This window comes from Chamaea fasciata, unplaced genomic scaffold, assembly GCF_029207755.1.
Source record: "Chamaea fasciata isolate MVZ Bird 193981 ecotype frontalis unplaced genomic scaffold, bChaFas1.0.hap1 SCAF_29, whole genome shotgun sequence".
Taxonomy (NCBI): domain Eukaryota; kingdom Metazoa; phylum Chordata; class Aves; order Passeriformes; family Sylviidae; genus Chamaea; species Chamaea fasciata.
In genome coordinates this window covers 1,983,654-2,007,250 of record NW_027094114.1, presented here as the reverse complement: position 1 = coordinate 2,007,250, position 23,597 = coordinate 1,983,654, and the positions used below count along the sequence as shown (strand labels likewise).

Genomic DNA, 23,597 nt, shown 5'->3' with positions numbered 1-23,597 from the left:
GGTTTGTGGGGGCTGGGGGCAGCTGCGGGGGCTGGCGAGCATCGGGGTCTGGGGAAGTTATGTTGGGATTTGGGGGGTCTTCAGAGATTGGGAGGGGTCAAAGTCCAAGGGGTATATTGAAATTTGCTGGAGCTGGGGGTTCTGGGTGGGTTTGGGGGGGCTTTCACAGCAAAGTATAGGGGTTTTGGGGATGGACAGGAGCACTTCAAAGTCATGGGAGGTGATGAGGGGCTTGGGGGAGTACAGGAGGTATGAGGGTGCATAGACCCTTGTGTGGGGGGTTTGAAGGAGGGGGGTGCCCAGTCCTCCCCATGCCAGCTGCTCCTCTCCTCCCCCCTTGTCAGCTTCCTCATTTTCCTCGTCATGCTCATCCTGCTGGGCAAGTGCTTTTCCATCACAGGTACCAGAGGGGGTATGGGGAGGTGGCTGTCTGTCACTGTGGGGCAGTCAGGGGTCCCTACAGAGCATTTGGGGGGGGGTCTGTGGGGTAGGTTTGGGGGTCTTTGTGGGAATACACAAGATAGTCTTTATGGGGCACCCACAGCATTGGTCCTCTCAGGGGCCACATCAGACTGGGGAGTTCCATCCAGCTCTCTGTGTACATGACCCTGTACAGCATCACCCACATCACCCTGCTAAACTCCAAGACCTAGGTGAGACCCTCCCACACCCACCTGTATTTGTGCAGTTTGGAGAGGGTATATGGGTATTTGGGGAGTATTTTGGGATGCAGAGGCAGTTCTTTGACCCCCATCAGGTGGTTTATAATTGTGAGGTTCAGGTGAGACCCCTGTGTGTCGAGAGGTTTGCACACCCTCATTGAAAACTAGAAGCTGGATAGTTGCAAAAGAAGTCCTTTATTGCATCATTAAATCAGTCCTATGAAGGCAAATTTACTAGAGTCTGTAGCAGTATGCAGAAACCTTCTAATATGAAGTTTCTAAGTCCCAAGCAGAAGCTGTGGCCACAGCAGCAGCAGAGGCCTCAGTAGTCCGTGTCCCATCTTATCAGTAGCAGTTGCAGCAGTAGCAACAACAGTGGCATTGGTGTTTTCATGCGTCTTGTGTGTGGGTTATCAAAGTAGTGCATTTTTATTCTATTTTTAGCCAAAATTTTTAGCCAATTAGGTACTTACACAAATTTTCTATAGTCTTGTTGGGCCAATCCTAAGTTAAGATTGATATGCGAAGGCAAATGCAAATTGTTACACAAATTCTACATATATAATTCTATCTGTTCCATCTAGGAATTTTCAGCAAGGCTTCATTATTTTTGTTATGACTAGAATTTAACTAACTTTGCAAAAGGCAATCTTACTGAATTATAAACTAGGCTTTAGGGCTTCTCTTACTAGCTAATACAGGCACTTAAAATCCTCTATTTATTAAAAACTAAACTTGCATTTCTACTTCGTGTCTGTGTGGATTTTTGTATTTTAGTTTCTCTGAAGGTTCTAATTCAGTCCTCATATTTCTGGGCACTCCTGGGCCTGTGTGGATTTGGCCCAGGGGAGTTGTCTTGGTTTAAGAAGACAGGTATCTGCTAGGTAAAATTACAATCAGAGGCTCTTTGGCAAAGATTTGGGAAATAGGAATAGCAGTTCTTTACTAGTATGTAATACAAAGCAAACAAACACAAAAAAAAAACCTCCCCCCCACCAAACAACTACAGCATTAATGACAAACGACAACAGTACCAAGAACCTTGAGGGCTTTGTTTCACAAAACCCAGGGCAGTTTGGTTTCGGTGTCCCTGCAGGATCCTCAGAGCACCAAGCTGAAACAGTGGAAAAGTCCCAGGCTGGTAGCTGGGATGGCAGGGTGTCCCGGCAGGCAGGGGCAGGATGTCCCGGCAGCGCAGGGGGTGCAGGGTCACGCTGCAGCAAGACGAGCAGCGCTGAAGAAGCCGATGGCGAGGCGGGGCCTGGACCAGCTCCCTGCGGGTGGCCGGGAAAACTCAGGATTCAGGCCGAACCGGTGATAGTAGATTTCCCAGGACTGGATCCCTTTGGCCACAGTGAAACTCCTCCAGCTAGCAACAGCCATTCTCCGCTCGGCGTGCTTTGCAGCGGCTGAGCTCCTCGAGGAGCGGCAGACACGCGTCTCCCCGAACGCCGGAAAAAGAAAAGCACGCAGCTGCCTCAAGCTTTGTCTTTTACCTGCGTTATCTCCCCCTTCTACTTTTTGTCTACCTCTTTGTTTCGGTTAAGTACTCTTAAGTATCCAACACTTGGTCTCCTTGGTAACTTGTGGGGAAAAAATTCTTTAGAGAAAGAAGGAACAAACCTAACCCCTAACATTATCCACATCGAATTTTTTTCTCATACTAACATATTACATTGAGTTTTAACTGTTAAAAATACATATATATATGCAAATATGGATACAGCCACATTGTCATGGGTAGTTCACCCCAAAACAAGGTCCCCTTGAGGTATGCATCGGGTCTCTCCATCCTTTTGCATCACCTACCAGGTGCAACCTGGTCCCTGAGCGAAGACAACCCCACGGATGGGATTGTCTTTGCTGGAGACAGGATTAATCCAAACAGTTTTTCTTAGCATACTTCTCATGTGTACCACTGGAACTTTATTTCTGTCTGTCTTTTGCAAGGGCTCAGATTGGGCAGGACCTGCTCGGTTGGTGGAACCTCGAGTGTTCACCAACCAGGTGGCCTTTGCTAAATTAATATCCTAATTCTTGAAGGTTCTCCCACCTAGTGCCTTTAAGGTAGTTTTAAGCAGGCCATTGCACCGTTCAACTTTCCCGGCCGCTGGTGCATGATAAGGAATATGGTACACCCACTCAATGCCATGTTTTCTAGCCCAGGTGCTTATAAGACTATTTTTGAAATGAGTTTCATTTTCCGACTCGATTCTCACAGGGGTGCCATGTCTTTACAGGACTTGTTTTTTTAGGCTTATGATGGTGTTCCAGGCAGTAGCATGAGGCATAGGGTAGGTTTCCAACTATCCAGTGGTGGCTTCCACTATGGTTAGCACATAACGCTTGCCCTGGCGGGTTTGGGGAAGGGTGATGTAGTCAATCTGCCAGGCTTCCCCATATTTATATTTGGACTACCGCCTACCTTACTATAAGGGCTTCACCCGCTTGGCTTGCTTGATTGCAGCACATGTCTCACAGTCATGGATAACTTGAGAAATATTGTTTATGGTAAAATCCACCCCTCGGTCTAGGGCCTACTTATAGGTGGCATCTCTGCCCTGATGACCCGAGGCATCATGGGCCCATCGGGCTAGGAACAACTCTCTCTTGTGTTGCTAATTTAAATTTATCTTTGACACTTCTATTTTGGCAGCCTGATCTACTTGCTTGTTGTTTTGGTGTTCCTCATTAGCCCGACTCTTGGGAACATGGGCATCTACATGGCGGACTTTTACAGGCAGCTTCTCTACACGAGTGGCAACGTCCTTCCATTTATTAGCAGCCCAGATTGGTTTTCTTTTACGCTGCCAGTTGGCTTTTTTCTACCTTTCTAGCTAGCCCCACAGAGCATTGGCTACTATCCACGAATCAGTGTACAGGTAGAGCTTTGGCCACTTCTCTCTTTCAGCAATGTTAAGGGCTAATTGAAAAGCTTTGAGTTCAGCAAGCTGACTTGATCTCCCTTTTCCTTCAGTGGCTTCTGCAACCTGTCATGTGGGGCTTTATACGGCTGCTTTCCACTTACGGTTCATTCTTACGATGCGACAGGAACTATTAATTAAAAAGAGCGTAGTGTGTTTCTTCTGCTGGCAGTTGGTTGTACGGAGGAGCTTCTTCAGCCCGTGTCACTTGTTCTTGCTCCTCTTCGTCCGTGAGACCGAAGTTTTCTCTTTCCGACCAGTTTGTAATTATCTCCAAAATCCCAGGGCGATTTGGGTTTCCAATACGGGCACGCTGTGTGATGAGGGCAGTCCATTTGCTCCATGTGGCATTGGTGGCATGGTGCGTGGAGGGAGCCTTTCCTTTAAACATCCACCCCAGCACTGGTAGTCGGGGTGCCAAGAGGAGTTGTGCTTCTGTGCCAATCACTTCTGAGGCGGCTTGAACTCCTTCATAGGCGGCCAAGATCTCTTTCTCTGTGGGAGTGTAGTTGGCTTCAGATCTTTTGTAACTTCGACTCCAGAATCCCAGTGGTCGGCCTCGGGTCTCTCCTGGCACTTTCTGCCAAAGGCTCCAGGACAAACCGTTGTTCTCAGCTGCAGAATAAAGCACATTCTTCACATCTGGTCCCATCCTGACTGGGCCAAGGGCTACTGCATGAGCAATCTCTTGCTTGATCTGGGCAAAGGCTTGTTGCTGTTTAGGGCCCCAGTGCAAATTGTTCTTCTTGCGGGTAACTAGGTAGAGAGGGCTCACTATCTGACTGTACTCAGGAATGTGCATCCTCCAAAAACTTATGGCTCCTAGGAAAGCTTGTGTTTCCTTTTTTCTGGTCGGTGGAGACATTGCTGTGATCTTATCAATGACCTCAGTGGGGATCTGCCGCCGTCTATCTTGCCACTTTACTCTCAGGAACTGGATTTCTCTGGCAGGTCCCTTGACTTTGCTCTTCTTGATGGCAAACTCGGCTTTCAGCAAAATCTGGATGATCTTTTTTCCTTTCTCAAACACTTCAGCTGCAGTCTTTCCCCACACAATGATGTCATCGATGTACTGTAGATGTTCTGGAGCTTAACCCTTTTCTAGTGCAGCCTGGATCAGCCCATGGCAGATGGTGGGGCAGTGTTTCCACTCCTGGGGCAGCCGGTTCCAGGTGTACTGCACGCCCCTCCAGGTGAAAGCAAACTGAGGCCTGCATTCTGCAGCCAGAGGAATGGAGAAAAATGCATTGGCAATGTCAATAGTGGCATACCACCTCGCTGCCTTGGACTCTAGCTCGTACTGAAGTTCTAGCATGTCCGGCACAGCAGCGCTTAGCGGTGGAGTCACTTCATTCAATGCACAATAGTCCACAGTCAGTCTCCATTCTTTATCAGACTTGCGCACAGGCCAGATGGGGCTGTTGAAGGGTGAGTGGGTTTTGCTGACCACCCTTTGGCTTTCCAGCTCACGGATCATCTTGTGGATGGGGATCACGGCGTCTTGATTTGTCCGATACTGCCGACGGTGCACTGTCGAGGTGGCAACAGGTACTTGTTCTTCTCCCTTCAGGAGTCCCACTGCAGATGGGTTCTCTGATAGTCCCGGCAAGGTGTTCAACTGCTTAATGTTCTCTGTCTCCACAGCAGCTATTCTAAAAGCTCATCTGAGTCCTCTAGGGTCTTTATAATATTCATTCCTGAGGAAGTCTATGCCCAGAATACATGGAGCCTCTGGGCCGGTCACAATCGGAAGTTTCTGCCACTCTTTTTTGGTCAGGCTCACCTCGGCTTCAACCAGAGTCAATTCTTGTGATCCCCCCGTCACTTTGGCAATGGAAATCGGTTCTGCCCCCACATGTCTCGATGGCATTAGAGTACACTGCGGCCTAGTATCTACCAAAGCTTCATATTTTTGTGGCTCTGATGTGCCAGGCCATCGAATCCACACAGTCCAAAAAACCCAATTTTCCCGTGCCTCTTCCTGGCTAGAGGCAGGGCCCCTCTAGCACTGGTTATTATTCTTTTCTTGGAAATACATGGTAGAGGTTCCTTCGAGGGAATCCGACACAGCATTCCTACCTCCGTAATACCGGGCAGCTTGCTCATGGGAGGCTGAGGCTACTTTCATTCTAGTGGAACTCCCTCTGTTAGTGTTCCTCTCCTTGAGCTCACGTACCCGTGCTGCCAGGACAGAAGTAGGTTTCTCATGCCACACTCTTATGTCCTCCCCATGGTCTCGCAGATAAAACCACAGGTCAGCTTGAGGGGTGTACCCTCTCTCTCTTGCTGGGGGATGTTGGGCTCTGATTCTGGGGCCTGTGACTCGCACCGGTGCTACATGGGAACTATTCTTTCTTATCTTCTCTCTTATTTCTATCATCTCCTCTTTGAGTTCTTTCACCACCGCAGAGACATGAGCCTGCATTGGGCCACTGATCATACTTTCATAATTTCTGAGCTTGTTGGCAACAGAACTCACTGTCTCTCGGTTATCCTCGGCATTAATTGTTGCGATGAATGTGGCATATTGAGATGGTCCATGAGTTGCCAGATTCCACAACATGTGCCCTGTGCATTTAACCTTGTCGGGGTCATTATCATGCTGTCCGGTCCTCCCAAAAAGTACTTCCAATACTGCCACTTCTCTTAACTGTTGGATTCTTTCCTCAAGGGTCTTCCATCGCATTTTATTGCTGTGCTTTTGCATTCTGTCTCTGTGGACAAATCTCTCTCTCACACTCATTAGAAGTCGTTCCCAAAGGGGAAGGGGCCTTTGCTCTCTTACAAATATCTGATTTATACCTGAGTCTTGGGTCAAGGGTCCCAAATTCTTTGCTTCAGCACTATCTAGTTGCACACCTGTACCCATAAGGTCTTAGACTCGAAGTAGCCAGGCTGTATAAGCCTCACGTCCTCGTCGTGCATTATCTTTTTGCAGATTACGTAGACTTTCATATGTCAGGGACTGAGTGATGATCTCAACCTGTGGCTCTTTTGTGGACTGTGAGGACCTTCCTTTCTTATCTTTAATACTAGGATCTGACGATTTTACTTTACACTTCCTTGTTTCCACAGGGGCGACTGCTGCTGGCTGTGGCTGCCCTTGTGGTTCAGCTGGAACCTGGACAGTTGTAACGTCTGTGGGTTCCACTGCTGCACCATCAGTTTCTGCCTTCTCGAGGCAGGGGGAGGGTTTTTTATGAGCTGGGGAAATGTACTCTTTCAGCATCTGGCTTATCTCATGCATTTCTTTTACCAGAACCTCAACCCAGTCTGGGTGCTCCTTTCTGAGGCAGGCTGTGGGGCAGAGTCAGGCTCTGGGGTATCATCCCTATTCTGTGGGGGAGGTATCAGGGTGGTTATCCAGGTCAATCTTCCCTTATCTCTGAATGCTAAATAGAATACGCATATTAACAGCACCAGCCATTGTATGATATCAATAGCATTCAGAGAGGATTTAAACCCTTCAAAAACAGGTGGGGCAGACCCAAAGAGATGGGTAAAGGGTTGGGAAAAAGAAACTTCCCTCGGTGTCATTTCCTCACAGTAGGTACCATTGTTAAAGTAACTCCAAAAACACACAGTTAGTGTACGATAGCCCTGAATCCATGTGCCTGCCTTCCAGAGGAAATTAAAAATCCATGAGTTCTTCACCTTATTAAGCCATAAAATAAACTGGATGACAGTCACAGTAGCCTTAGTTATAGGGCCCATGTTTAGATAAGGGCCTGCAAATGGAAGGAATACAGCCACAACCACATGCCACCCAAACCAGGCTAAGTTAGACCACATGATGCAGCCTAATGAGGTTTTTATATTCAACGCACACAAAAGAAAGTACCAGGTTAGTTAAGAACTGCTATTTCTCTTCCCTTTTCTTTTCTCAGTGCCCTAAAGCCCCACACTTGGGCGCCAAAATCTGTCTTGGTTTAGGAAGACAGGTATCTGCTAGGTAAAATTACAATCAGAGGCTCTTTGGCAAAGATTTGGGAAATAGGAATAGCAGTTCTTTATTAGTATGTAATACAAAGCAAACAAACACAAAAAAAACCTCCCCCCCCCACCAAACAACTACAGCATTAATGACAAACGACAACAGTACCAAGAACCTTGAGGGCTTTGTTTCACAAAACCCAGGGCAGTTTGGTTTCGGTGTCCCTGCAGGATCCTCAGAGCACCAAGCTGAAACAGTGGAAAAGTCCCGGGCTGGTAGCTGGGATGGCAGGGTGTCCCGGCAGGCAGGGGCAGGATGTCCCGGCAGCGCAGGGGGTGCAGGGTCACGCTGCAGCAAGACGAGCAGCGCTGAAGAAGCCGATGGCGAGGCGGGGCCTGGACCAGCTCCCTGCGGGTGGCCGGGAAAACTCAGGATTCAGGCCGAACCGGTGATAGTAGATTTCCCAGGACTGGATCCCTTTGGCCACAGTGAAACTCCTCCAGCCAGCAACAGCCGTTCTCCGCTCGGCGTGCTTTGCGGCGGCTGAGCTCCTCGAGGAGCGGCAGACACGCGTCTCCCCGAACGCCGGAAAAAGAAAAGCACGCAGCTGCGTCAAGCTTTGTCTTTTACCTGCGTTATCTCCCCCTTCCACCTTTTGTCCACCTCTTTGTTTCGGTTAAGTACTCTCAAGTATCCAACACTTGGTCTCCTTGGTAACTTGTGGGGAAAAAATTCTTTAGAGAAAGAAGGAACAAACCTAACCCCCAACAGGGGTTCATACTCCAACACCTGTGCCCAGCTGTATTTGAGGAATATGGGTGGTATTTTGAGGGTTATGGAGTATTTGGATTGTGTTTGGCTTTGTGAGATTTATCTTTGGGAGAGACGCAGTTTTTTGACCCTGGTCAGGTGGTTTAGCCCTACAAGTCACCTGCTGGGCACAAGCTTATTGTGCTGCAGTTCAGGGCATTCAGCTGGTTCTGTGATGCCATTTCCATCACAGTCACAATTGTCCTTGAGTACTGCTACTTCTACCTTCCCTTCCTGGAGCTTATGCCCAGTGGTGAGTCCAGGGCGGTAGCTGGAGGGCATCTGAGGTCTCTGACACAAGGGTCTCACAGAGGTCTCAGAAGGGTCACTCTCATAGAGGTCTCACAAGGGTCTCCCAGGCAGAAAACTCTTCAAGGAAAAATGTCGCTCCATTTCCACTGGGCAAGTCCTCAGGCAGAATTGAAGGGCTGATGTTACTTCTGACCCTCTGGAAAGGACCTCCAGCTCCTATTGACAAGAAGCGAGCAACGAGTACCGTGATCAGAGCCAGACGGGCCCTGGCTCCAGCCAGGTGTGGGAGAAGGACAGTGGGGTCTATTGGACTGTGTGGATCCATGGCCTGGCACAGCAGAGCCACAGGAGCACAAGGCCACACTGGTGCACAATGTACCCTGATGCCATCATGCAAGGGCAGAATCCATCTCTGTTTCTGGGGTGACAGGGGGATCCCAACAGGGACTATACTGGAAGCTGAAGTGCTCCTGACTGGGCATGAGTGGCAGAAAAACTCCATTGTCAGTGGCCTTGAGGCTCCGTGTATCCTTGGCATAGATCACCTCAGAAGAGGTATTTCAGGGACCCAAAATGACATCACTGGGCTTTGGGAGAGCTGCTGTGGAGACAGAAGAAATTCAGATAGCTGAATCCCTTGCTTTGTCTTTCAGAGGACCCTTCTGCTGTGGGACTGCTGAGGGTTGAAGAACAGCAGGTACAACAGTGTCCTATTGGCAACATGACACTGGACTTCAGGACCCCGTTCATGAGCTGATCCATGATCTGGACAACTGGGCGTGCTCAGCAAGACTCGCTAACCCTTCAATAGCCCTGCATGGCCCCTGCCTGAGTCCCATGGACAGTGGACACTGACAGTGGGCTGACAGTGAATGAAGCCACACCATCACGGTGTGCTGCCATGCGGGGCATGTTAGAACTTCAGTTGAATGGGAGTCCAAGGCAGAAAAGTAGTACCACAGCAGAGGAAGCTTTTGAGAAAGGGGAGAAGATAATCCTGATCCTCCTGAAGTCTAGTTATGCCATAAAACAGAGTAACATTAGGTGACCTTCCCAGGAAATTCGGTTTTTAGAAGTAAAATAGCAAAATGGACATTGTCAGATTCCAGTGGATGTGGCTAACAAAATAGTAGCCATATCCCCATTGACCCACAGGAAGGAAACACAGGCTTTCCTGGCACTGTAGTATTTTGAAGAAGGGATCTTGGAAGTCATTACAAACTCGCCCAGAGGCAAAACTTTCAATTATCATTAGCAGAGGAAGAGGTGAAGGTGGCACATGCTAAGGAGGCCCCGGCTACCAGAAAATTAAAAGCGTCACTCTCTCTTTACTGATGGTTCCTGCCTGTCCTGGGTTGAAGTATATTCTATCACCATCTTCATGAACTGTTGAAACCAGGTGAGGCAGTGCTCCCTGCCTCCTCCACTCTGGCTTATCTTCTGTTAATGGGTCCATCAGCACCTTTGCTACACAGCTGACAGATAACCCCCTCCTGGACTACCTCCTGTTAATGGGCCCATCAGGCCTTATCACATGACTCACCATCCCATTGTGAGATGCTCCGCCCAGAGGGAGAAACCAAGCATTCCAGCCTGGATATAAGCTGAGACTCTGAACACCAGAGGGGCGCTTACCCACTGGATTCCCAGAGGACCCGAGCTACCAGACCTTTCTACAGGATCACTGCTTCAGGAAGACCACCTCATCTGGACTGCTTCCATCACTACGCTCAGGTTGTATTCTGACTCTGTCAGTGGTCTTTTGTATTATTGCATCTATTTTATTTTACTTTCTTTCTTTTTTTTCCTATTAAATTGTATCTCTGACTTGGAGCCTCTCATTTGTTTTGCCTTCAAACTACTACACTGCCATATTGTAGGGATGCATCAAAAGTGGAAAGCTGCTGTATGGAGTCCTACATGACAACTTGTAGAAGCCACTGAAGGACAAGGTGGATGCAGTCAGGTTACAGAGCCTAAAGCATTTAAAGCCATCTAGCTGGCTTTGGATATGGCTGAATGAGAGAAGTGGCCAACACTCTGCCTCTGTACTTACTCATGGATGGTGGCAAATGCTCTGTGGGGTGGCTGGAACAATGGAAAAAGGACAACTGGCAGTGCAGGGAAATCCATCTGAGCTGCTGGACTGGGGCAAGACATCACTGGCCATGGGAGAAGTTGGCTGTGAAAGTCCCTCCTGTGGATGCTCAAGCACCCAAGAGTCGGGCACTGAAGGGCAGCACAACAACGGACAGGGGGATGGGGCTGCCAGGATTAAAGTGTCTCGGGTCTGGACTGGCCACACAAAGGTGAGTTATTTCTGGCTCAGTGGGCCCATGATGCCTCAGGTAACCAGTGTTTCAGGGGCAGATGAAAGGCTGCCCAGGGGAGGTAAAGACCTTTCTGTCTTGGAATATTTTGTGTGGGAGCAGTCCTTGGATGGATCCAGATTTTGAGCTTGGCACCAAATTTAGGAGGTTAGGCTCAGAGAGGGAATGAAAGAACGTTTCCTTGGGAGGAGAAACACCTAGTCCTACTGTTGGTGCTGCAGATGATTGTCTGCCCAGGAAAGGAAAAGGCAAGCAAGACTTACCTCTCCAGGCACCTATTCTATTGGAGCAATCCTTGGACATATTCATTACTAGAGGTGGTTTCCAAATTTCTCATATGTGCTCCTGAAATGGAATGACACTGCTTTTCCTTGGAAAATAAATCACTAGTCACAGTGTTTCAGGACAAAAACATTTTGCTGGCCTTCACCTCCACCTGGCAGATGATCATCTACTGTACTGTCAGTCAGACATGGTGTTTCCCTTTACAAGAATAGGCACTGATTCATACTGAAGAACCTACTTCTGGCGTTTGGAGCTGAGTTTCAGTATTCAATCAAGGGACTGCTCTCACATCAAACAGACTGGGGCAGAAAAGTCTTGCTGGCATTTCCCCCCCCTTTCCACTTTATAATCTGTGGCTAGCTGGTTTCCTTCCCATGTAAAAGAAGTGTCATTCCATTTCAGGGGTCAAACACACAGTTTTGTGTACCACCTCCAATACTGAGTATGTCCAAGGATTGCTCCCAAACAAAGGCTCCACGACAGAAAGGTCTTGCTGGCATGTCTGTCTGCTGGGCAAATAATCATCTGCAGCACCAACATTAGGACTGGGAGTTTCACTTTTCTAAGGAAGGTACTGTCATTCAGGGCCTGACTTCTGACATTTGGATTCAAGCTCCAATACTGAATGTGTAAGGATTGCTCCCACACAAAAAATGTGAGAACAGAAAGTTGTTGCTGTAGTTTACCTTCACTTTGCAGTCATCTGAACATCACCAGCAGGATTATGTGTTTGCCTTCCCAAGGAAAGGTAGGCAAACACATAATGTTCAGGAGCACAGTTGCAGCATTTGGAGCCACACTCCAATATGGAATACATACAATGATTATCTAACACAAAATGATCCAGGGCCGAAATGTCTTCGTGGTCTTTACCTCCCCTGGGAAGCATATCTGCACAAGAAACAGTGGGTTATGTCCTTTCCTTCCCATGGAAAAGCACTTTAATCCTCCTCAGGAGTCCACCACCTTACTTTGGATACAACATTCCAACATTAAATATATCCAAGGATTGCTCCCACACAATATGTGTCAGGCCAGAAAACTGTTGCTGGACTCTACCTCGCTGGGGCAGCATGTAATCTGCACTTTGAACCCTGGGTCTAGGTGTTTTCCTTCCCCTGTAAAAGTGATTCAATCATCTTTAAGGAGCTCACCACTGAAATTTGGATACCACCTCCAGTACTGAATATATCCAAGGATTGCTCTCATACAAAATGTGGACAGACAGGTCTTGCTGGCTTTTACCTCCAATGGACAGAGCTCCTGAAAGAAAATGAGAGTGCTTTACCATGGGAAGGAAAGCATGTAGCCCCAGTGGTTTAGGTGCAGTGGCTAGAGGCTGCCCTAGGGTGGTAAAGATCAATGAAAGCTTTCTGACCTGGTAGCTTTTGTATGAGATTAATCCTTGGGCATATGTAATATCAGAGGTGGTATTCACATTTGAATGATAAGCTCCTGGATGAAAATGAGAGTTCTTTTTGATAGAAAGGAAAGCATGTAGCCCCCGTGTTTGCAGTACTGATGAGAGGCTGCGCAGGGGAGGTAAAGGCCAACCAAGAACTCTCTATCATGGCACCTTTTTGGTGGGAGCAATCCTTGGACATAATATTGGAAGAGTTATCTAATTTGGGTAATGGGTAAAATCCCTGGACATATTCAATTAATTGCACTTACATCTGAAAAGCATTTGTGATGTAGAATGCATGTACTAAGTTACCATACTTATTAGCTTAAATAAAAGAAGTGACTCCACCCTGTAGGTTCAGCTTGTTAATGTGTGAACCAAATTTGGTTCCTGCTGGCAGTGATTGCTTCTGCAAGAAGGATAAGTTGTCCTTCGATGGTTAACTTGATCTTCAGTGGGGGTGTGCTGGAATCATTACTGATACCATTCCTGGAAGGAAAAAGCAGGATGAATTTCTGCAGTGTTACCCTGGACAGATTACCCCTTAGTGGCTCAAGTTGTTTAATCATTCAGACTAATGACGAAAGTCCTTTTTCCCACTCAGAATCTCTGTTCCATCTCTTTAAATGCAGTTGAGTTGAATAGTGAATATTTCTTTGGTCTTTCATGATGTTAGGCCTTGACATTCCTCAGGAGGAATCTCAACTTCTACTTTATGAAGTGCTTGCCCACCACTGTTGCTGCTTCCCATGTTTTCAGGGGGGTCTCCTGCAATTTGAGTTGTCCTCCATGGGTAGGTTGCTCTCCTAATTTGAGTTATCAGTTCCGCAAAGTTTAGTACAGCAGTGATTGTAGATGTGGTATTGGCATTCAACTGCCTGTAACAAACCATAAGCCACAACTGTCTGTTTGGCTCTTTCATGAGCCAGACCCTGAGACTGGCTCAGTTGGTCTGAGCATGGTGCTCATAACACCACAGTTATTGGTTCAGTCTCTGTATGGCCCATTTACTTAACAGCTGGACTTGATAATCCTTGTGGGTCCCTTTCAACTCAGAATATTTTGTCATCTGTGACATAATGGCAATGCCAACAGCAAACATTGGCTAAACACTGGCAAACATCTATGAGACGAGTGTGTTAAAATGATCACTGGCCACTTTCTCAGACAGGAGAGATAGGAGTGTGACTGAGTGATAGTACCTTTTTTCTCTAAATCTATCACCACTCCATCAATGTCCAAGCACACAGGTCCTTATATTGTGGCTGTCAGGTTTGCAGTATTGGGTACTTCAGCTTTTAGTGAGGCCAAATTGGCCAGAACTTAGAAATTCCACTTCTCCCTGCAGCAAAAATCCAGCACTGGGATACACTAGCAGTCCTTGGATCAGGGAGTGCAGGTGCCACGTGGAGTCAGCACAGTCTCTGGACTCCTTTTAGGGTTCAGGCTAATGTTCAGACATTAACATTGACTCACTGCCATAAGGCAGACAACAGATTTGATCATTCAGAACGAACATCAAAACCCCAAATATTGTCATTGTGATCTTTGATTGGAAAGCAAGTAGCCAATATCCACTTCTCATCCAGGAGCCATAAATTAACCTTAGCAACTTGGCAGATAACATTTGCTCCATTTACTTCAGTGATTATCACTCTTGGCATCTGGGTCATACACCCAGCTTCTTGGCATCCTGCTTCATTAGCACTGAGTGTTGTGCTCCTGTATCTATTAGAAATGTAATTAATTGTTGACAAGAACCAACTGGAATCTGGATGTATGGATCATTAGTACATATGTATTGATAGGATTCCACTTGTTGGATTTCAGTCTCACTTGGTTTGTGCCTGGAATGCTTTTGCAAATCAGCCACCTGAACGAACTCTGTACAATACAGGGTGAATTGGTAGCTTGCTTTAGCATCACATTTGCCTTTTCTTTCAGTTTTCATCTTTTCTTCCTGAAACTGTTTCTGCAGCTGTTCTCAGTAGCAGATAATTCAGCTGCTTTCATACTATTTCATCTCTCAGATCTTGTTTCTCTGTTCTATAATTTTCCCTATTCAAATTCTCAAATAATTGTCTTTCTTTACACTCTGCTGAAGCAAATAGGTTCCTAAGATGATCTTTCTCAGTTATAAGTTTATCAACTTGGATTCTCAGTTTTTTCTCCTGTCTCCATCTCAGAAGCCAGTGATGACTTTGATACCTCATTTTCTGTGTCAGTTTTATTTTTGGTGAGCCTCCTTAAATGTTTGCAGCCACCACCCCCCAGCTCACTTACTGAGGGTGGTGAAAGTTGTTTTTAAGACTCCAGTTAACATTGGCCTGTGGGGCCACAGTAATGATAGGTCTCTCAGAAGTTCCAACTCCCACATCAACATCTTTATCCTGCCTGTGGCAAAGGAATGCAACTTTCCTTTTCCCCACGTACTCCATTCCAGGCACTACATTCTCCAGAGAAGCAGTGGATAATTTATCACTTCCTGAGAAATTCCTTTCTGCAAGCCTTTCGCTTACACTGCATTCCATCAAGCACTGGGACCCTGCTGCTCCCTTTTGGGCAGTCTGCTTCCTTGCTGTGATTCCAATCTCCTGATTGTGTTCTGTTTACTAATCAATCAGTGAAACCCATCCTTCTGCCATAGCTAATTAGCCCCTATGATCTCTCTCCCCATATTAAAGGTCTTTTCCCTTTGTCTTCCTCTCTTGGGGTCAACACTTGCCTTAAGTGACCCTGTAATTCTGCCACAGTGTTTTATCATGTCCAGCAAAACTCTAACCATGGGAGCCACACACTTGGATAACCAGTGATGTAGGTGAGGGCTGTCCTGGAACATCCGTCTTTCATTAGTTGCAAACATGCTGCCTTCTGTACACTCTCTGTCCTGTGATCTATGGCTGGGGTCTTGATCCTAAGCAAATCACGCCTCTCTAATGGATCCAACCTCCTGCCCAATAGGCAGTACTCTGAGTTAAAAACCACAGTTTTCTCTAGTCACCCACCATTAAAAATACTTCTGGCCCCCAGAAGCCATGGGCCTCTGCCTCAGACAAATGATTCAATCACCCCTGTCAGAGGTACTCTCCAAACATAACCAGTTTCCAATTCCCATGTAAGTCTGCTATACTTTCCCTGAAAGTTGCTATCTTGGCTGCTGTACCACACTGTTTTAGTAACATTTTTCAGATGTGTGTTGGCGAAGGCAGGAACGGGATGGGACTGCTGGGGTAGCTGTTCTCAATCTTTAGTGAAGCGTCAGTCTCATTACAGGGGTAGAGACAATTGGGAAAAAGCAACAGCTCACTGCCTGCCTGCAGCAGCCACAAATTTCTTTGTTACAGAGCATCTTAAAAACTTTTCAGCCAATAGTCTACTGCTAAAGCTTACAGACAGTTTAGCCAATCAATTATAGCACATGGACACCTGCTTTGAACAATGCTTGCCTGTATGCTTTTCTATTAAAAATTCACAATACCCTTACTAAGCTTAAGACCTTCTACTATCTAGTCAGGCATACATTTTCTGCAGTGCTAAGATTTATTCAAGCTAAACCTAGAAACTCAGCTTTTGTTTCCCATGTCCTTGTTTGCTCTACTACTGTATCTTAGATTCTAATTTCAAACTTTTCAGTTGCAGCAGATGCTGAGTTCTCAGCTTTTTCTGCTTGAGGCCTGCTTTTTCAGCTCCTAAAAATCCTTTTTACTTTTAGTGTTTTCCACACAGACCCTGACTATCATCGAAGGTTTTATCTTTAAATAGGGTTTGTAATGTGATTTCCTCATCATCAGATGTACTGCTGCTTATAGGGTCATTAGAGAGTGGGGTTTAGTCAAAGCAATTTTCCATCCTGTCCACAATTTGAGTTAACTTTATTTGAAGGTTCAGTAACAAAAATATTCCCCAGCAAACTCAGCACCAGCACGTCTGGGGAAAAAGAGGGCTGAGAGGACCCCAAAACAGGGGGTATCCCAAACCAGGTGGGTGGGGGCAGGGCTGGGATTTTAGGGGGGATATTTGGGGTCCCTGAGGTTTGGGGGGCTTAGAGGGTCCCATAGGAGGTCACAGTAAGTTTAGGGTGTGAGATTGTCAGGAGAGAGCTCCAGGGTGGAGGTCCCAGTACAGGGCTCTGGGGGGTTGGGTCTCTGCAGGGGCTCAGGAGGGTCCCATTCAGATGCCCCCCTGCTCCAGCCCGCGCAGGCGCCGGGCCAGCTGCAGGTCTTTGGGGAACAGGGTGACTCGGCGGGCGTGCAGCGAGCACAGGTATCCGTCTTCCAGCAGCCGCACAAGGAAGGCCTCTGCTGCCTGTGTCCCAAAACCTGAGGGGGGGTCTGCAAAACCCCCCAGCATACCCCAACCCTCACAGCACCCCCTGGGGGCAGCAACCCCCCAAAACACACCCCCAGGGGTCAGGGTCCTTCCAAACCCACCCACGGGCAACTGGGGGTACTGAAACCTGTAAATGTGTGCCTGTAAACGTGTGATGGGGGACCAACACCAAGTGACCCATCCCCATTCCCCAACAGAACCCAAAAATAAGGGACCCCCCCCCCCAGCACCCAGAGGTCTCCCAGGGACCCTCTCAACATCCATGAAATCCTGTCCAGCACCCATTGACCTCCCCCAGCCCATAAAGACCCCCATAGACTCCCCCTCAGCTCCCATCAGATACCCCCAACAAACCTCTCAGCCCCATCCAAGCACCCAGAGAGACCTTCCTGGACCTCCCCAGTCCCCCAGAGAACCCCCAGCACCCACAGACCCCCCTGCAAGCATCCACAGAACCCCAATCCTCATGGAAACCTTTTCACCACCCATGAGATCCCCCTCAGCTCCCTTACCCACCCCCCCCTAAGCCCCCTGGACACCCCCAGAGCAACCATAGAACCCCTCCAGCCCCTCTGTGACCCCCCCCTCCAGCACACCTGAGCCCCCCAACCCCTACCTCCTGCAGGGCCAGCAGGGCCATGCGCTGCCAGTGGTAATCCACCCCGCGGGTGAAGAGCAGGCAGAGCTCCTGCACCTGCAGCAGGGAGGGGATGTGGAGGGGGTACATGGGGGCATCGGGGTCACAGGGAGTGGAGGGACATCAGGACAATATGGAGGGGATGTGGGGGCATTGGGGATAACCCGGGCTGGGGCCACCACCCTGGTGACATGGAGACACTGTCTTGGGGACATTCCAGGGGCAGGAACGCTGGGGACAGGAACATCTGGGGATACACTGGGGAGTGGGGGAGGAGGGATGTCCCCATCATGATGGGGACACCCTGCAGAGACCCCAGGTGGGAGGCAGGGGGGACACACCACTCTGGGAACATCTTGGGAATACCCTTGGCCATGGGAACATGTGGACACTCTCCTGGGGAGGGGACATCCCGATGGGACAGGGGGGACAGTGCCAGCACAGGGGGCAGGGCACAGGGAACACCCAACCCATGCAGCCTCTGAAGGTTACGGGACACAAGGATGTCTAGAACCACAGAAGGACATTGGGAGATATGCAAGGATGTTGGGGGAGGACAGGCCCACCATGTCACAAGGATGGGGAGGACAAGGACATGGGGAGGGTTGGAACAGAGTTGAGGGGGGACCCTAGGGGAAGGGAGTGGTCCTGAGAAGTCCCAGGGAGTGATTTGGGTTTCTAGGGGGTGACTTGGTGGGTCTGGAGGGGGTTGGAAGGTCCCAATGGGTGTTTGGGATGGGGCCGAAGGGGAGACTGGAGGGTTCCAGGTTGGATTTCAGGGGTCCCAGGGTAGATTTGGGGCTTGGATTTTGGTCCTAAAATTTTTTTGAAGGGTCCCAGTGGGTATTTGGGGGAGTCCTGTGGGGAGCTGAAGGATCCCAGGGTGGATTGGAAGGTTCTGGGAGAGGTTGCAGAGCCCAAGAGGGTTGATCTAGGGTGTCCTGAGATGGATTTGGGGATCCCAGGAGAGGGGATCCAGAGTGGTTTGAGAGATACCAGAGAATGCTGGAGGTCCTGAGGTAGATTTGGGGGGGTCCTGGAGGGGTTTGGGGGTCCCCAAGTAGATTTTATGGGTATCTGAGATGATCTGTGTGGTCCCAAGGAAGTTTGGGAGTCCATGGGGGGTGCTGGGGAGGTTCCATCAGGGAAATTGGGGTGTCCGGGGATTTTGGGGTGCAGGAGTGTTCATTTTGGGATGTGGGGGGTTCTCACCAGGCAGGCGAAGGGGCCGGGGCGCAGCAGCAGGCAGGTGCTGCTCTGGTACCTGCGGATCTCCTGCAGTGCTCCCTGACCCGGGCGGCGCCCTGGGGGAGCATTGGATGGAGGTCTGTACGGGCTTTAGGGGATCTATTTGGCCTGGGGGGCACAGATGGGGGGCTCTGAGGGAACATGGGGGGTATAGGAGATCTAAAGGGCCTGAGAGGACACAGGGGCCTATAGGGGATCTAAGGAGTGGGGGCTATGAGGGCCGGGGGGACAGGGGAAAGCTGGGGGGGTTATAAGGGATCTCTAAGGTCTGGGGGGACATTGCGTGCATGAGGGATCTATAGGGAGCTACAGTGAAGGCCGATACAGGGGAGCTACAGGAGGCAGGGAGTACGGGGGTTATAGGGCACAGGGTATAGGGAGCTATAGGGGAGAGGGAGTGTGGGGTGACTATGGGTGATGGCAGGGGTATATAGGGCACAGGTATACAGGTATATAGGGTACAGGTGGGGGGCAGGGGAGGGTTTATAAGGGGAGCTCTATAGTGGGGTCCATAAGAGCTCTGGAGGGGGGTCTAAAAGGGGCCTTGACGTGGGAGGTCCAGAGGGGGTGTCTATAAGGGGAGTCCTCGTCCCCTCACTCACTGCGTGCCCGCGGCTGGGGCGGTGGGGGGCTTGCGGGGCGGCCGCGCCGTCTTGGCGTGGGCTTGGGGCGGGGCATGGTGCAGCCGAGTCCACCGCGGGGTCAGGGCGATTCCAGGCGTCCGGCAGGGCTGGAGGGGACCAGGCGGAGGGGGAAGGGGGGGTCAGGGCGGACCCCGGTGTCTGGGGCCCCCCACGCCACCCCCGGGGCCCCCCGAGTCCTCCCGCTCCCCGCCCGGGACCTCACGCTCGGGATCCGCCGCGCCGTTCAAATCTCCCACCGCGCCGCGCCGCTCCTGACGTCACTTCCTTCCACGTGCCAATCGGGGCGTGCCACCGCTCTGCCCCGCCGGGCGCCGCAACTCGATGGTGCCGCGGCAGCCGTGGGCTCATTAGCATAAATCTGCATGGCCCCGCCCCAGGCACCTCGCGCCTTGGCGCTCCCAGCGGAGTCTCGGTTATCGTCCCAGTGTGATCCCAGTCACTCCCAGTGTAGTTCCCGTTGCTCCCGGTTATCCACGTGGTTCCAGTTACTCCCAGAATGATCCCAGTGTGATGCCAGTCCCCCACCATATGATTCTAGTGCCTTCCAGTCACTCCCAGTGTGAGTCCAGTATGAACAGAACGGCTCCCAGTATGATCCCTGTCACATCCCCAATGGTCCAAATCAATTCCTGTCCCTACTAGAATGATCCCACTATGATCCCAGTCACTCCCAGAATGATACTGGTTGCCCCCAGTGTGGTTACAGACATTGCCAGTACGAACCCAGCATGATTCCAGTTGTTCCCTGTATGATTCTAGTTGCCCCACTTGTGGTCCTAGTACCTCCAACATGGTTCCAGCATCTTCCATTTGCTCCCAGTGTGTCTTCAGTTGGCTCCAAACATGGTCCCAGTAGCTCCCTGTGCCTCCCAGTAACCAGTAGGGGTCAGTCAAGGGTTACAACTGTCCATGAAATCCACTGGGAGAAGCAGATTGGGGGGTTAGTGAAGCTACGGTGACCCATGTGGGCTTTGGGGTCTCTTCAGGACATTGCCTCACAGACCTGCCGGTTTACCCCCAGTTTTCCCAGTGGGCCACCCCACCCCTCATTTGACCCCATCAGGCCTTCCAGTTGCCCCTAGCTGTTCACCCAGGTCACCTAGCTGCCCCTCAGTTCTCCCAGCGGGCCATCACATCCCCATTTGACACCATTGAACCTCCCAGTTTCTAACACTAGTCATCCCAGTTGTCCCCCTAAATCCTACAGTTCCTCCCAGTCCTTCCAGTGGGCCACCACACACCCATTTCACGGAATCACTGAGGCTGGAAAATCCCTCCAAGACTGAGTCAAACATCTGACCACCTTCTACCTTATGACTCGACCATCACGCTGAATGCCGTGTCTAGTTGTTACTTGAACTCCTCCAGGGATGGGGCCTCCACCACCTCCCTTGGCAGCCCATTTCAATGCCTGACAACCTTTTCTTTGAAGAAATTCTTCCTGATGTCCAACCCGAACCTCCCCTGGCACAGCTTCAGGCCATTTCCTCTTGTCCTGTCCCTTTTTTCCTGGAAGCAGAGCCTAACCTCGCCTGGCTGTTGCCTCCTGTCAGGGAGTTGTGCAGAGCCAGAAGGTCTCCCCTGAGTCTCCTTTTCTCCAGGCTGAGCCCCCACAGCTCCCTCAGCCGCTCCTGGTGCTCCAGGCCCTTCACCAGCTCCATTCCCTTCCCTGGACACGCTCCAGCCGCTCAATGTCTCTCTTGCAGTGAGGGGTCAGAACTGGGCCCACAGGACTCAAGGTGGGGCCTCCAATCACTGCCCTGGTCCTGGTGGCCACACCATTCCTGATCCAGGCCAGATGCCACTGGCCTTCTTGCCCACCTGGGCACACACTGGCTCAAATCCAGCTGGCTGCCAACCAGCAGTCCCAAATTCCTTCCTGTTGAGCAGCTCTCAAGCCATTCCTTTCCCAGCCTGGAGCATTCCATGGGGTTGTTGTGACCCAGCACTTGGCTTTTTCGACTCTTACACCATTATTCTTGGCCCATCAGTGCAGCCTGTCCTGATCCCTCTGCAGAGCTTCCTGTTCTTCAGCAGATGCACACTTCCACCCAAGTTGGTGTGATCTGTGAACTTCCTGAGTGTGCCCTCAATCCCCTTGTCCAAGTCACAGATGAAGATGTTGAACAGGACCAGCCCCAACATTGAGCCCTGGGGAATCCCAGCAGTGCCCAGCCCCAGCTGGCTGTGGCCCCATTCCCACCCCTCCTTGGCCTGGCCACCAGCCAGGTGTTCCCAGTGAGAGGCACCTGTCCCAGCCAGGAGCTGCAGGTGCTCCAGGAGAGGCAGGGAGGTGGAGGCAGTGCCAAAGGCTTTGCTGAGCTTCAGGCAGACACACCCATACATGTCCAACATCCACTTGGGCCACGTGGGGACAGCAAATCAGGTGAGTCAGGCAGGACCTGCCTTTCCCAAGCCCTGGCGGTTCCCAATTCCCTGGTTTTCCTGTCCGTGCCATGGGCTCCCCCCAGGGAATCTGTTCCAGGCCTGTCCCAGCACCAAGGCCTGGAGTTTGCTGGATCCTTCTGGCCCTGATCTCAGTGGCTCCCCTTCACCTCCAGTATGGTTCTAGTCATTCCCTGTATGATCCTAGTCATTCCCACTATGATACCAGCATGATCCCAGTTGCTCCCATTCACCCCCAGTATGATTCTCCTTACTCCCTGTCACTATCCAGCACGGTTCCAGTCGTTCCCTGTATGATCCTAGTTACGCCAGTTGTGATCCCAGTACCCCCACCATGGTTCCAGCATCCTCCAGTTGCTCCCAGCACGGTCCCAGTAGCTCCCAGTGCCTCCTTGTGGCCAGTGGGGATCAGTTGAGGGTTGCAGCTGTCCATAAAACCCATCTGGAGGAAAAAGGACACACAGGTGATGTGGGGGGATATGGAGGAACATGGAGGCACTGTCCTGCTGTCACCAAAACTGCGGGAAAAAACAAAGAGTCTCCAACAACATTTTTAGTATTAGAGAATTAAGGCATTACTTTATTCTGAAAATAATTTCATCCATATATTGCTTGGGTTGTGCAGAGAAAACCATTCCATCACACACAGCTGTTTACTAGATTTTTCACATACTTAAACAGTCAAAACCCAGAAAAATTCATTGGTGCAATTTTCATTGGCCACAAGTTACACAGTTCTTTGTATTTGGTTTCCTATTGGTTATTGATCACTTTGCCTCCAATGCTAATTAGGTCCTTGTTCTTTGTTCTCTTACCGATCTTTTTCCAGACCAGGTGTCTCTGACACACCAGGAAGGATGTTCAGGCATTGATGGTCATTTATCTCTTGAGCATCCTCTGGCAGCTACCAGTCCATTGAAACATCAAGCTCATCAGGCCTTGCTCAGCAAACAGTCTTTTGAAAAGAAAGTTCCTTTCCCCCTGGGCAAAGATGAACAAAACCCCTGACTAAAGGTAGTTAAAAATTTTAGAAGTTACATAATTTCCAACACCGCCCCTCCCCATAGACACAGTACTGCCACCCTGTGTCCCCATGTCCCCTCATCTCCCTCATGTACATATGTCCACAAGGTCCCTCATGTCCCATCTGTCCCTCCACATATGCCACAATGTCCTCATGTCTCCCATGTGTCCCCAGTATTGCGTGTGTTTCCCATGTTCCCACCCTAACCCCCATCCCCCAGTGTTTGTGCCCTGTGGCAGGAGGTGCCAGGACTCTTCGTGGCCAGCTGGGACATCCCTCTAGTGGTCTTGTGTTCCTCTGGGATACAAAAAATAGAGGGAGGGAACACCCTGAATGCAGGGGAGGGCCCCAAAAGTGTGGCAAACAGGATGGGGCAAGAGCATCCTTCCTCCACTTCATTTTTGGGGCCCCACTGATGGGACAGGGGATACACATTCTCCTTCACACATTCCCCTACCCAGGGATCTGGGCCCCTCTGCACGGGATTGGGTTGGGGACACCCCCCCCACCAAATTAATGGCCTTGAGACCCTCACATGTAACTGATTTATCTTCCTGGAACTGAGACCTTCCTCATGGGATTTGGACACACACCCCCTCCTCCCACGGGATTAGGGGACCCATCATTGGACTGGACACTCCCTCCCCATAAGATTGAGACCCCCCTGAAAGTGGGACATTCCCCCCATGTGACTGGGCACTGAGCTC

At 50.0% G+C, this 23,597-nt stretch overlaps 1 protein-coding gene across 1 annotated transcript; it reads right to left on the bottom strand.

Annotated features, from left to right (window-relative positions):
- Nucleotides 1-16,686: 16,686 nt before the first annotated feature.
- On the bottom strand, nt 16,687-19,694 carry LOC136302561 (histone H3-like centromeric protein A). Its single transcript, XM_066206033.1, has 5 exons — nt 19,663-19,694; nt 19,419-19,546; nt 18,781-18,872; nt 17,548-17,625; nt 16,687-16,907 (listed from the first exon to the last, which is right to left on the bottom strand). Exons 2-5 carry the CDS (start codon nt 19,492-19,494, stop codon nt 16,773-16,775), a joined length of 381 nt encoding a protein of 126 aa, XP_066062130.1. The 5' UTR covers nt 19,495-19,546; nt 19,663-19,694; the 3' UTR covers nt 16,687-16,772.
- Between the last annotated feature and the right edge of the window lie 3,903 nt (nt 19,695-23,597).